The following is a 15,227-nucleotide window of genomic DNA, read 5'->3' as shown; positions in this document are numbered from 1 at the left end:
TTTATCAATATAGTTGTTTTTATTTTTTGATTCTGAAGCACATGATGTTTTCCAGCTTTGTATCCTTCCACTTTGAAAGAGTGGCAGTCTATGGAGTGTCTAAGTGGAAAAATCATTGTTCTCCATGTTGAGAATGGTACATTGATGTACAAAAACAAGATAGCAAGTTGTTTGGCTACCAAACAAATCTATTTTTATGACTCGTTGTACGTTTTGTCTATGGGAGGAGCTAATTTTGGCTCTTTGCAGAATATACAACTTCCTTCCTTGTCTAATCTTGAATGGCCACGCCCTAGCTTAGACTAGATTCAAGCTTGCAAGTGAAAGCTCTCAAATGATGTGCACGCTACAATGAAACTATCCATAGGCACTCAAAAGATGCCCACTTGAGCTAGTTCTTTCCTTTAGATTACTTTGTCTTTTTTTTTACATCTTGTGAAGAACTGAAAAAAACTAAAATCACCTATGCTTACAAAAGTTGAACTGATTGGCTGAATGACACATTTCTTGGGTGATCAATGGAATACAAAGAGAACTTGTGTGACGATAATACAATTGAGTGCAGAGTCACAAAGGCAGATGTCACCTTCAGGTATGAATATAATTAGAATGAACGTGAATGCTAAAATATAGTTTTACTAATGTTATTTGTTTTGATGAATAGGTACTTCATTGCTCGACAAACGTTATATATGTGTTTCAGGTATATAGAAGATGGAGACTCTTAAGAGGTGATTGGCTAAGTTGAGATCAAGATTTACGGGATCCCACACACTCTACTATGGTGGATGTGACTGTTCTTTAGGAGGGCCATGATACAATTTTATCCAACGTGGAGAGTAATTGGCCTCTAGCCTTTCTTAGATAAGAGATATCGTTGATGTTAAATATTTCAAGCTAGATCGTAGAAAGGTTAGGAGTTGACATGAGGTTTTTTTCCAAACATTTGACACAAGAATTTTTGGATATTATCAAAACATGATACACATGACTGCTATAATATATTTATGCAAACATCACACTTCCATAGCCAAAATTTTGTCTAGCCCTGGGAACAAGCATCAAAATATGCCGACATACCAACTTTGTTAGAATGCTATGAAATTTGATGTGTGCATAGATCTCAGATCAACTCCAAACTTTTTGGGGGTGTCCCTATCCATGCCTACACACGCCAACCTCCAGCTAGGGGCCTTACAGGCCTCAAATTAGCTCCAAATTTTTTGAGGGTGTCCCTCAGGCCCAGATCTATGCACACATCTAGTTTTATTAAATTCAAAAAACTTTAAAACTTTTAAAAATTTTATAAAATCACTTTTGATTTTCTAAAAATGACTATGTTAACAAAAGCTTCCCTCATTTTATTCATTTCTCATTTATCTTCTTTTTCATTCATGGCTCGCACAAAGCAAACCCTACGCAGGGTGTGGCCTGCAAAAAAGAGAGCATGCCTATGCCATCACCACAAGACTCCGACAAGCCAGAACCTCCTCTCACCAGGCCCCAGACTAATCCTTTATACCTTACCCAAGCCCCACACCAGCTGGAGGATGAGGTGCAACCCCATCCCAAACCTCATCCCCAGCCCCAGCATCATCCCCAATCCTAGTCCCAGCCTCAACCTCAACCTCAACCTCAACCCCACCCACAGCCCTAGCCTTAACCTCAGCCTTAACCTCAACCTCAACCTCAAACCCCAGGCCTAACTGTAGCCAAGACACTACAAACGGAGATGGAGACGAAGATGGAGGCCAAGTATTGTGGCCTTGCGATAAATCAGGCACACTATCAAAAGATAGTGCACAACTTAATTCCTAAGGCAATGTTCTCCACATAGAAATAGGATCACCATCACAACCGAAAAGGACATGTGGCTAGTTCGTCGCTTACGGAGATGGAGGGATACTTCTGGAGATGATAGTTGTTTGTAAATATACTAGTATTTTGTAATCGTATAACTATGTAACCATCAATATATAATTTATTGACTTTGAGGAATAGCAAGACCTTTTCTATGCTCCTTGTGTTATGCTTTTGTTCATTTTCTGTCTTGATGTAAGTATTGAAATTATTATTTTTTTAATTATGTGCATTTGATTTTATTATGTCAACCACAAACTATCTACCATATCAAGTTTAATTTTTAAACACTTAGATATAGAATCAAACAGTTAAAATTTGATAAAATCAACAAATGAGCAAACGATGCAAAGATAAAAAAGAAACCGGATTTGTATTATTGTAAAGAGTACAAGAAATCCATGATTATATCACAAAATAGAGGCTATGTTCTCTCCCTCTTGCTACTTGGCTCACTAGAAGATGAAGGAGAGGCTTTGATAGCTGGGAGCAAAACTGCCTCCCTCGTAAGCTCCCTTTGGATTGCTAAGGGATCATGTATCCCTACAATGTGGCCAACTACCACAAGGGCTTATAGTGCACCCCCCGCTGCTCTGAGTACATAAAAATCAACTTGGAGCGCCGCAAGAGCACGACTTTCTTCAAGCTAGATGTTGTAGGGATAGTTTTGAAAGCGACAACTTTAGCTAATGCTTTCAACTTCAAAAAACTATTTGAGCCAGCCATGGAGCATGTCTTATGGAAGATGATGATGTTGTCTCACCATCTGGCCAATATATTCTTTTAAGGCTGAGTCTTGGACTCTTCCTTGCCTTTCGAATCTATCGACATGCCTCGATGAGAACTCATCAATGTACAAGACAAACTGCAAACCAAAAGTGAAAAATTATATCAATACAAGTGCATGCATATGCATAATAATTTTCGCGTTGCCAACCCAACCCAAAAAAGTTTCTTTTTTTTTCTTGTTTCACTCTAAACTTGGCCTGCATGCTCCTTGGGTCCTATAGAGGCCCCATATGAAATTTTGGGCTGATGAGAGCCCTGTAAGTTCCCGAGCCGAAGGAGGCTGGCATATGGGCCCTAAATCTACAAATTCAAGGTCCCAGACGCCAGCCTTCGGCAAGGGCACTTACAAGGCTCTGATCAACCCAGAATTTCATATTCACGGCCCCAGACACCAGCCTTTGGCTAGGGCACTTATCTCAGGGCTCTGAACAGCCCAAAATTTCATATGGGGCCTCTACCCCCAGGGAGCATGCAAGTCAAGTTTGGAATGAAACAGGGAAAAAACAATTCTTAGATTTTTTCCAGATACTTGTTGAGCTCCTTGGAATAGGCCTCCCTTCTTCACTTCCCACTGCCATTGGTATCTCGTGCTGTTATCGAGGCCCGAACATCTCCTCTTATAGCCTTTCAAAATCTGCATCCAAAATATCATATTTGGGATCACCTACTTCGATTGATTCTTGGACTTGGATTATGGCTGATGCATCATCCCAAGAAGCTACCATCGTAGAGCAACCGACTTCATTGACAACAGGTGGAGCATCCTGTATGTTGAAGTCAATGAAGTCGTCTCTAGCATCTCGAACAAGTGTATAATACAACTCATCTTCCCTCATGTCTAGGAGCTCCAAGACATCTTGCATTAGCAAGTACTCCTCACCCTCTATGATGATGGATGTTAGGTATTCAAGGGGTGGGTCTTTAAATTCTGTATATTCAGGCTCTTGGATGCCTATGCATGATATTTCAAGACTTCTCTCAACCTCTACTTGAGGATCAAGAACCGTCTCTATGGCTCTTGATCAAGGAATGTTAAGCATGGGAGGTCAACGTAGGGTCGTCTTTAGGGTCCGCTTGAATATCTATTGATAGAATGTAAATTGTAAGGGAAATATCTTGTTCAATCAGATTTATTTGAATATGCTGTTCTAAGGAGGTAGGAATGGAGTTTGTGAGGAGGTCCAAGGAGACATGTGCTAAGGCTCTCTTGATTACGTTCTTGTGGCTATCTTCACTCTTCATGGAGAAGAGGAATTCCATAGGGATCCACCTAGAAATAGAGTTAGGAATGGAAAGGTATTTATCACATCCCAAGAAAAAATCTGCCAAGACAGAGTTGTTAGGTTCTGGGCTAGACAACAAGTTCTCAAGCTCTATGTTCTTACAAAATCTAGCATAAATTGAGTCTGCAAGGTGATCGTATTGAGTGCACACAAGGAAGGCTAGAGAGTGAAAGAAAGTGAAGGTATAATGAAAGAAATGAACTTACTTATACTTATACTCACTTGTATTTATATTAAAAACTTACATCAATATTTAGATTTATAATTAAACTTACATTTATACTAATGGCTTTGTATAAAGTGCTTTACATCAATCGTAGATTTGCTTTTTATGTCAAGCGCAGATTTAATTTACACTTCTACTTATTTTTCAAGAACATAAATATTGCTCAAATGAGCACAAATTTTGAAAAAGCCAAAAATTTATGTCATTAATTTGAGATTGGGAATGCTACAACTACTCCACAATCTCAAGGATATGAGGGGCAATACATTTCTTGCATGTAATTAACTTTAGCCAGCCTTGTATATTTTATGATATTTTCATCCTTTAAGAACATGAGGTAGTTCATGTATTGATCATATTTATTGTAATTTGAGATGCTTTTTTCCTTTCATTAAGATTACAATTGTTATCTTAAATGACTCTAAAGAACATAAAAAATAGTACTCTTTAAAAAGGTGTTTTTCAACACCACCATTACATGAAATCCATCAACTTACTAAATATTGATTATTTAAAAAATGTGTTTCTAAGCACACCTATTACATAACATTAGTAATGATAATAATCATGATTAACTACTAGCAAAGTTCCCAATTCAAGACCATTGCAACTTTGAATCCCATCAAATGTGCAACTACTACTAGAAGAACTAGCTCTCAAAGTACTTGAGAGCTAGCAAAGTTCCCAATTCAAGACCATTGCAACTTTGAATCCCATCAAATGTGCAACTACTACCAGAAGAACTAGCTCTCAAAGTACTTGAAATAAATAACACCAGAAATTACTAAATCAAAATTCTTGTAACATCCAAAATAACAATTTCATAATTCTATACTATCTAAAATAATAGATTGATCAAAATTGTTATAAAATCTAGAATAACAATGTCTAAACTCTTAGATTATATGAAATACTTGATTGAAATTCCCATACTATCCAAAATAACAGTCTCTAAATTCTCATATTATTTGAAATAATGTTCCTTCCCATTTCAAAATTTCCAAAGTATCAATTTTTTTCTAAATTTCCTAATACGGTGTTACACTGTACAAAGCACTGAATTGCAGAAAGAAGTGGAGAGTAAATAGTATTACTTATTACAAATTTGATTACATACTCATGGACAGGTAAGGAGCTTTGATGGAAATCTAGAGAAACTTTGGACGAAGGACATCTTGCTTAGAAGAGTGCTTGAACACAATGAACTCCATAAATAACTAAGTCTACCAAACTAGTCTATATATAGTACCCAAGGTGGGCATGACCACATCGCCAAACCCACAACTTGGTCCAAAATGACCGACCTTGACCATATCATCTGACTAGCTCTCTCACGGCCCCATTTGGACCCTCAAACGGGCCCTGCAACCTACCTACAACCTAAGAATAGTGTGTCCTCAATTATTATCCTACTGCTTACTAATGCGGTCACTTAGCCTGCACAAGCATGCATCCTACTTGGCAGAGTGCCAAGTCTACATAAGTTATCTCCTAACCATATCTAGCCACACTTGCCCACCTTCCAGTGTCTAAAACTGGGAATTATCGGGTGCCCCAGTGCTTACCACCATAACAGCTACTCCTCATAAAGGGGGCCTTACATGATAGAGCATATCCATCACCACCTGCAAAAACCAACATGAGGGTGGAGCATTGAGATAATTATGTAAATAAATGGTAGTGTACACTTGCATGTACATCTGCATGGCCTATTTTAGGCATGACAATTAATACAAGAGATAGATATAATTGGGAACCATATACAAGTGGTGAGTATTCATAAATGATAATTTTAACGATATGGTTAGTGAGTGTTAGTGATTCTTAATTCTAATTTAGTGCATTAATTATCTACATAGAACAAGAGAGAGATTTTGCTAGTTACCAACTGAGAAACAGATTTCCTACTAAACAAAGAATGCTAACAAACCTTCAATGAAATAATCATTATTTAACAAATATTACCCACAAACTTTGACTAGTTGGGGACCTATTGTGAACTATATAAATTTCTTACCCAAGAGTTGAATGGTCAAATGAAACATTAATCGCGTTGAAAAATGACATCTAAATTCATAATTAAAAAAATAATGCCGAAAGTTAATATATCTCACGATTGTCTAGCAAAGTTACAAAGACTTATTTGATCCCAAAAAAAAAACTCGAATACAAATATCAATCAAAAAATCAATTTCTAATTAACTTTAGATGGAAAGATACAAATCAAGCAAACTAAAGGCAAGGTAGAGAGTAAATTTTATTAGATATAATGAAAGTGTAAATAGTGTGATCATTCGTTGAATTTACACCATGTACTGTTTTTTTTAGAGTGGACTACAAACTTGAATGTTAAAATAAAATTCTTGGTTTTCAATGCTCTACTTGTTTATCTTTTCAACAAGTGGAAAAGTGTAAGAGCCCTAACTAAGAAGTTTGATCTTTTAAAAGTTTGCTATTTTGGCTTTACCACAAGCTCCTTCATTGGTACTACTAAATAACATATCCATGTGATGGCAACATTGTAAGAAATTCATACTAAAAAAGGTTTCCCAAATAATACATGAAAGCAACATTAGAGAAAGGTAGGTAGGTAGCATAAGAGGATCAATAAAGAATTAGCAGTATGGCGTGTTCAAAGTGTATCACAAGCAAATAAGTACAAAAATACTATCCACTATTAATTAATGCACTTTTGGGCTTCTCTTACAAAAGATTTTTAAAAGCTTTAGCCATATCACGAGACCTTATGTACTTAAACAAATAATTCAAAACTCACAAATACATCAAAGATTAAAACATAGACTTGAATCAAATTGATATGATAGAGTATAGCATAGCGCCACCTTCAAGACACTATTGGGTGCAATCTCCCCCCTCATGCATGTAGCTCCACTTCCACGACATGAGTATTTTAAGAATTATATTCAATATATACTCCAAGGCGCTATTAATAGTTGTGCGTACAAAATTGGGCTTGCTTTTCCACTTTTACAAAAATAGCTCAAGCACTAGAGCTTGTTCACACACTAAGTGTGTAAATAATCAAAACTCTTCTAACAGATATGCTAAGAATATAGCAACGCCATGCACAAATGTGCATAAATAATATGTACAAATCATTTGGCACGTGGCCAACAAAATAATACGAAATAATAATATTCCAAGATGATATAGACAAGATCCTCCATGTGCGACATGCGCACTACCCATCACCTATCTTATAAACGTAAACACAGTCCTGGCGGATTGGTTTCTTCATGGCCTACACAAGAGAAGCAAACCAACCGTAGCTACAGACATTGCATTACAAGGGTTTGATGGACTAGTCGAGGCATCCACCAAAAGGGCAGAAAGGAACATGGGCTTGGAAAAGAAGTCCAAGAAGAAAAAGAGAACAAAAACAACAATTCATCCAACAGACAACGATTCAAGCAGTGAGCAAACACAGAGGAATCAGATAATGAGTCAAGGGCTGAGGAGGAAGCAAAGCACAGCAAGAAAAGTAAGCAAAAAGGCAAAAGGGATGAGGTGGATGTCCTGGCCACCAAGAGGATTGCTGAAAAGTTGGCTGCAGGCTCGAACAAACACTCCAGTGTGACAGATTACAGACCTGGTGTGTTCTGCCCAATCTACAAAAAGTTTTGACTCTTTACGATGAAACCCTTTTTCACATTGTAGGAAATGTTTATATTTTACTTCATAAAATGCCTTACAGTTTTATAAGGCAAGAACACATACACCATATCCCTACATGTTAGGCCTTCATCATGGATTTCAAGGTTGGCAACAGACACCGACTTGTCAAGGAGGAATGTCATGAACAAATGAGTTACTTGAAGATGTCCTGAATGAGTACTCGAGAAGTGCATGAGCCTTGGGATGGGTTGATAGTCCAACGGTCGAATTCAGTTGCTAGCATATTAAAAAAAAGGTCAAATTAGATTTGAAGTGACCGAGAGAATCATGTGATTGAAAGAGCCTACGTGTGGACATTCGAAGATTACCATGGAGAGGAAACCCAAATTGATGTGACCCCAGGGTAGTTTTGGAAGATTTTGCCATGAAATAAAAGCTTTGGTTTTGTCTATTATTGAACTTCAAATTGTGATAATTACTTTACGAATGCTGCCATTTACCCTGATTTAATCCTTCTTCAGACCCAGGGCTTTTGCAAAACCATGACGCTCAATCATTAAATATAGCAAGCAAAAGAACGCTTAAGAGAACATATTGACACTGAAACCCTTACAGCCACATGCTCACCCATACACATTATTTGACTGGATAGAGCAGGCAAGCTGAACTTGTGTACGCAGGGGAAAGAGATGAGATAAATCTTGAAAAGGGCAGGCAGGCTGCACTATAATGCCTACAATCATGAGAAATATTAAGGTAATCTCAAGGAGATTTAATTCCCGCAGTGAACTACCATATCGCATCCAAGACAGCTATAAGCAATGTAATACGAAAGAAACATGGAGAAAACTCATTGAAAAGCACAACATAAAAAAGTAGCCAAATCTCATTTGCCAAAAAATGTCCTACCAAAAATTTAAGGTGATTTGCTATTATTTCAATAGCAGTCAAGGGGAGACAGATGACGTTCAGCTCTGCATGTAATCTTGACCTTATAAAATGCAAGGAAAGAAAAAGATGCCAAAAGTGAAGGTCCATATTGAATTATGTTGACCAAATGCTCTTTGACTAACTAAAAACCCATATAGCAAGACTTTCAAAAAAAACTTAGACAAAGGTATGCTAAACTTAGAACAAAGGTATGCTTTCAACCTACAACTAGGGAAAAGTGGCTCTTTATTTTCTACAGATGCGGGGAACTTTCCGCAATCCTACACTCTACAGTTCAAAAATAGCCTCTGGCAACTGCAAAAATGCCTGAGTGTGCTGTTATTACTTGTGGGGCACCCTTCGTCTTGTCATAAACAAGCAGAAGCAGGCATTTAGCTTTGCTGAGCAAAGTCAATGCCCTTTTGAATGGAGGACTTCAATTCGGGCAGCATGGCATCCAAGGCCGCCTTTTCATACTCAGACAACAAACCAAGCCCCAATACTTCCTCCACGCCTGTGGTCCCTAAGCGAACCTGCCAAGAGAAATTAAATTCAAACTGTCATAAAGCCAGCTGGACCTCTTCCGTGATTTTTCTTGAAAAAGTTCATGCTACTACTAATGAGGATACCAAGAACTAAGCAATACCTTGGAGGAGAAGAAAGGTAATTCCGTGACATTAGATGCAACATAGCTACACTCCACGATACCTGGCTCACCATTCAAGCCTTTTAAGCAGGATTCAGCAAACAATGCACCAGCATACCTGTAAAGTTCAGATGCAAAATTCCCAGACTAGCACATCAAGCCCCAACCTCATCTGATAACATTCAAAATATGAGCAATCACCAGGGAGGGAAAAAGCAGGCAGAGTTTAATAAAGAAAATACAAAAATTTGATTGTGACGAGATATACAAGAATCAGCTAGAGTAATGACCATTTGAAAATACAAAACAAACTGACTTGGTTAACTTACGCCATAGAAAGTGTTGCAGAACCTTTTCCTGCCTTTGCTTGCACAACTTCTGTCCCACCATCTTGAGTGCGTTTTGTTAGCGCATCAATCTCTTCATCTGTTAGCGTTGCCTTAGGTGTTGCCTGCAGACACCACACACCATTACATCCTGTGCATTTATTTGGTGATAAGCAAACTCTGCCATCAATACGCTTCCATTCCACTCATGCAGCAAAGCATCGCACAGTTTGCTAGAATATGCACCATGCAGCTCAAAAAATTAATCAACAAACACTTTCATTTTCTTCAAAAAATAGATAGTAAGTATGAAAACTAAGTGCCTTGTTTCTGCTCCTTATCAAAGGAAAAAACAGATACATCCACAATAAGTAAGTACACAAAGAGCCTCCTCTCCACTCAAAATCCAGCACCAAAATTGAAAATTCAAAATATAATAAATTCACAGAGGTCATCACTTAATTTGTAATCTTTGGGCTCAGCTGACCCCTACATGCCTCATAAAATTGTCATGACTCATCATCCTAGTACTATCACAATGATAGAACACAGAAGGTAAACTCCAATCACTGTTGATCAAGCACAGCTAGGAATGACCAAAGGGTAACTCAATATGCTGCGCTCCCTCTAAGAGCTTAATAGTAAAATTTAGAAGTGTGGTTTTCACTGCTCTCATGTTCCTTCACTAACTGCACCGGATGATAAAGCCTTGGTTTGGATCTGAAGGCCAACGACCATGCCTTGTACCCTTAACAGACACAGATTGAAAAGTAATAGCAGGCAAGACGCAACTCAAAGTAAAACATCAAAAGGTTGCAAGAAAACATCAAAAGGTTGCAAGAAAACAATGCAGACATTATTCTTGGCTTGCTATCTGAAAAAACTTGTCTAGGAACATATAGACTATGCATAATCACCTGAGAGAAGAGGGGAAGAATTGTGACTCCAGCATGACCACCAACCACTGGCACATCAACATCTGCATGCTTGACAATAAACCCATTAGAAGAAAAAGTTGAGGACAGATCAGAGTACGAGGAAAAAACCCATCAAGGTGTTCCCAATATACCTTCAACGGAAAGACCTTTCTTTGCTGCATAAAAAGTTCTGGCACGCACTACATCTAGTGTGGTTACACCAAACAGCTTTTTGGGATCGTAAGTACTGGCCTTTTTGAAAACCTCCGCAGCAATGGGAACTGTTGAGTTTACTGGATTACTAATCATGTTCACCACAGCCTTCAAACACACAAGGAACTTGTTACGCAAAATTCGCAAGCCATAAAGATTATTTATAAGTATTTCCCGAGACATGCACCAAAAACAAAATGCTTGATTAACCTAGGTGCACAAGATTTTAATTTCATTTGACCACATTAACATAGCAGTAAAGAATAAGCTTGATCTTCCCTATATTTTCAAAAACTGTGCCAATCACACATCCCACAAATGAATGCTTGCCTCACTTTTTAGGCATACAATGACCCTTGCCACAACGAAGCAACATGAATTTCTTGCACAAGTAAAGATTTCAATGTAGATACCGTAAATGAGCAGAAAATTCATTCATTGCCCAGCAGCGAAGGCACATATATCAAAGAGAAGAAACTTAAATGAACAAGTCCACAGACTATATCAGCATATAAAATATGCTTTACCTGGGGGCAATACTTTGCAACAGCTGTACACAAAGACTTAACAATGCCTGCATTTATGTTAAACAGGTCATCCCGAGTCATGCCTGGCTTGCGAGGTACACCAGCAGGAATGATAACAACATCAGCTCCTTCCAAGGCAGCTCCCAGCTGGTCCTCACCAGCATACCCGGAAACCTATGATCCAAGTAAACACGGGAAAATACCCTTAGAAAACCTACAAAGTCTCTCTCTCTCTCTCTCTCTCTCTCTCTCTCTCTCTCTCTACACACACACACACACACACATATATATATATGAAAAAGGGCAGAAAATGGAGGTAGTAAAAAATTCTATCAGATTAAAATAAAACGCAGGAAAATGCATGCAGACATGCACAAAGCTGTAGCCGTGGACGTAAAAACAGATACCCATGGCTCAAAACATCGGTTCTCTCTGAGCATTTTTAATACAGATGCCAGCATGGAGATTTCATGACTGGGAATTTAACAGCAGCCTTCATGCAGATAAAAAATTTACCAGACCAATTCAGCCCTACCAGTTTAAAGATCAACGGATCAAACCCTAGCGCCGCAGATCAACAAGGAGAAATTTATTGTGGTTATGGAAGGCGAAAGAATGCACCTCGGCTCTGGTGTTGACATGGCTGACATCGGCAGCGACGCCGGGGGTGTTGGCGATATCATAAAGGGAGAGACGGGTGACGAGGGGGTTGAGCTTCATGAGGAGGGCCAAGGGCTGCCCAATGCCGCCTGCGGCGCCCAAAATTGCGACCTTGCGCTGGTGCTTGAGGGCCTCGGGGGCGGCACGCCTGAAGATGCCTGCGAAAGTCATGGCTACAGCGATGGCAGAAACGAGGACGAGGTCGTGGGAGAAGAAAAGACACAGAGCTACTTCACTCTTGTAAATGCATAAACAACCCTAAATTAAAATGATCTCTTCATTTGTTCCATTTTCATGAACTAACTAATTAATAGCAAAAGTAGACATTGGGTGCTTTAAATGAGCAAAAAAGGAAAATTAATTAATGGAAGTGATTTTATAAGGTTCAGAAACGGATTGCAAAGGTTGGAAAGTTTTCTTATAAAAATTAAACATCACATGTGAGAGAGAGAGAGAGAGAGAGAGAGAGAGAGAGAGTGATCCCTACCTAGCGGAGGGGGTTAGATACTCGAGCAACTCGGTCCGTCATTTGCATGAAGGTGTGTGTGATGATCCCGGCAAGGCAGAAAGAGAGTTATGCTAGGGTTTCGCAGAAAGAGAGACTGGAAGAGGCAGCGTTCGCTCTTTCACATTAGGCATTTAGCTTCATGAGAAGGGCTCTTTCTCACTAGGCCTCTTTTATCCTTTTCCCTTCAATGCTTTTAAATGTCATAACAATATAATGATGAATGTGTTTTTTGACTAGGAAGGAAATCAAATATCTAATATCAATGTATTTAGCTTTAAAATTGTACCTTAAATAACACATTCAATGTCTGGTGTATGGATATTTAAAAACTTTTTTTTTCAAACTAAGTTGCCTTTCATTTGTAAGGTGTCGAGCAAAAAATTTTATTTTCCCTTTGATACCAATGTTCACCATTTTTTATACTTTTGGAGCGGGACAAAATGCCTCTAGAAGGGCTCTAGCATTGGACTGATTTTGAGAATGCACGAGAAAGAAATGGCAGTCAATGAGAGTGAGAGTGAGAGAAAGATATTGAGAGTTAGAACTTTATAAATTAGAAGTAATGTCAGCCTTTACGCCTCCATTAATGACCTCTAGGCATTGATTATTTTCGTTGGGTAATGCCCCACATTGAATTCGAATAACATGATTCCCAATCATGCCTGAATATATTTCTATACTCAATATGGCCTTTTCCTTCTTCTTTTTTTGTATTAGAATATATACATAGAATATAAAGTTGAACATTCCTTTATATAAATGTTTTTTTCCTGATTACACAATTTATGTTTGTATATAAATCTTTCATGCCAATATTAAACACTTATTTAAAATGTGTATAATATATTTGAATGGTTAAATTGCTATTTGAATTATTTTAATTAGTAAGTTACCTCTCCCAAAACTATGTCATGTTGATTAAAATAATAAAAAAATTTGAGATGGGCACATAGGGAGGTGCCCCACATTTAATATTTCTATATTCTGTTTGTTAGAGGCCACCAGCCATATTTGCCAACATATACTTCTTATTAGTCACCACCAGCTATTTGCCAATAGATACTTCTTGTTATTTGCCAACAGTTCCTTCTTGTTTCTTCTTCTTGCCCTACCAGGGGTTGCTCGGACTGCACCATAATGAGTAGACATATCACAATCTTTGGTCCGTCTACTGGCCAAAAACTGGTTCTTGTTTTTCATGAAAGAAGAGTTGAGTTGAAACTCTCTACCTTGAAGGAACACTTTGAGTTGTAAAGCGCTACACTTGCATTAAGGCAATGTCTGTCTCTCTGGTGTTCAAGTGAAACTTAAGCCATGATTCTCAATGATGGGGTGAAGAAGGGTTCTTGCTTGATCATGATGCCAGCCAATTCTATAAGGTGAATGACTGTGCTCCCCTAGAAAGAGTCGCGTCCCTCCAGCCCGCGACTGAAGCAACTATGGCACGGTGCTCAAACGCCTCACCTATCTATCTGGATGATGAATGCAACCCTATGGAACAGAGAATGAGAAGTGTCATTGATATGATTAGGGGACTCCCTTTGAACAATAGTCTACATGAAAAGTGTCAAAGAAATCACTAAGGTAGATGAGCTTCCTAAGTGGTATGATGGCTACATTACTTTACAAGCTTCCACCATGTGGTGGTGGGAAGGCCCGAATGTCTGGTATGGAGCAAAAAAATGATGGACACTTATGGACATCGTATGTTACTTGTAGTAGTGATTGTTTTGTTGGTGTTATGTGCTTTAGTAGATGCTCTGGTCATTTGCGATTTGTTATATTGACTGCCCTTACTACTCTAGGTTGCGGTTTAATAATGAGACACAATGGAAAGGCCGTTTGCGCCGAAGTTGCCCAGTAGGATTGATAACTGCCGGAGTGTGTTTCCACTCATGCTGCAGTGATATATTACTGCATTCCAAGGGATCATGAATGTAGTAGTAGATGTGTAATACACCTCAGATTTCATAAACATCCTTATGAGAGGAAGGTCAATGTCGATCCAACGAGAGCATGAGATTGGGGACATACTACATAGCCATGCTTGTCAAAACCCTTTCACCACCCGCAAAGCAATTAGAAACATGTGTGGCTTAGGAGGTGATTATGGACAAGTTAATGGGAGAGAGCAATACGCAGACCTCAGAGATAGGGGATGATGAATTTGCTAAAATGCTTGACACTATTACCCCACTCTCAATTAAGCGGAGGATCAAAAGAAGCTTGGAATATGCTAAGAGGATCAAAGAGCATAACAACAAAAGGTTTGGAGGGTATTCTTGACATCAAGAGCAAATGTAGGTACCCGCACATCCATAGTGTTTTATTCCCTAGTCAATTGGGTGAAAAACACCAACCCCATGTGTTCAAAATGTCAACAAAGGGTCCAGGCCATGGATTGGATTTGGTCAATCGTATACAGCCTGGTGGGAATCTCCAAGATATGTGGATTCACTTTGATCATGCTCACAGGGTCTTGGGATGGCCAACAATGTCTGCACATGTTTACAACCCATATGTCCCATGAGCTTCTAGCAACAGCCACCTGCAAGTTCAAAGTGGAGGATAGACATGCCTAGATAGAATTTTGGGAGATGTTGAATGAAATTGTAATGAAACAAGGCTATGATAAACCAGAATTTAGAGGCTTTATAGTGGATGAGGCAGATGCAAACTGGATTGCTATGCGCATTGTTTACTTTG

The 15,227-nt window shown here is 38.6% G+C and overlaps 1 protein-coding gene across 1 annotated transcript; it reads right to left on the bottom strand.

Moving 5' to 3' along the window:
* Positions 1 to 8,759: 8,759 nt before the first annotated feature.
* On the bottom strand, positions 8,760 to 12,296 carry LOC147641832 (malate dehydrogenase, mitochondrial-like). The gene is made up of 7 exons (XM_086800091.1): positions 11,975 to 12,296; positions 11,354 to 11,527; positions 10,766 to 10,934; positions 10,614 to 10,675; positions 9,700 to 9,821; positions 9,371 to 9,488; positions 8,760 to 9,257 (listed from the first exon to the last, which is right to left on the bottom strand). Exons 1-7 carry the CDS (start codon positions 12,182 to 12,184, stop codon positions 9,117 to 9,119), a joined length of 996 nt encoding a protein of 331 aa, XP_086656217.1. The 5' UTR covers positions 12,185 to 12,296; the 3' UTR covers positions 8,760 to 9,116.
* Between the last annotated feature and the right edge of the window lie 2,931 nt (positions 12,297 to 15,227).

The sequence above is a fragment of the Cibotium barometz genome, chromosome 1, assembly GCF_041138505.1.
Source record: "Cibotium barometz isolate CiBa-2024 chromosome 1, ASM4113850v1, whole genome shotgun sequence".
In the NCBI taxonomy this organism is placed as follows: Eukaryota; Viridiplantae; Streptophyta; class Polypodiopsida; order Cyatheales; family Cibotiaceae; genus Cibotium; species Cibotium barometz.
Note: the sequence above shows the minus strand (reverse complement) of the source record. Positions and strands in the feature narration are given on the sequence as shown.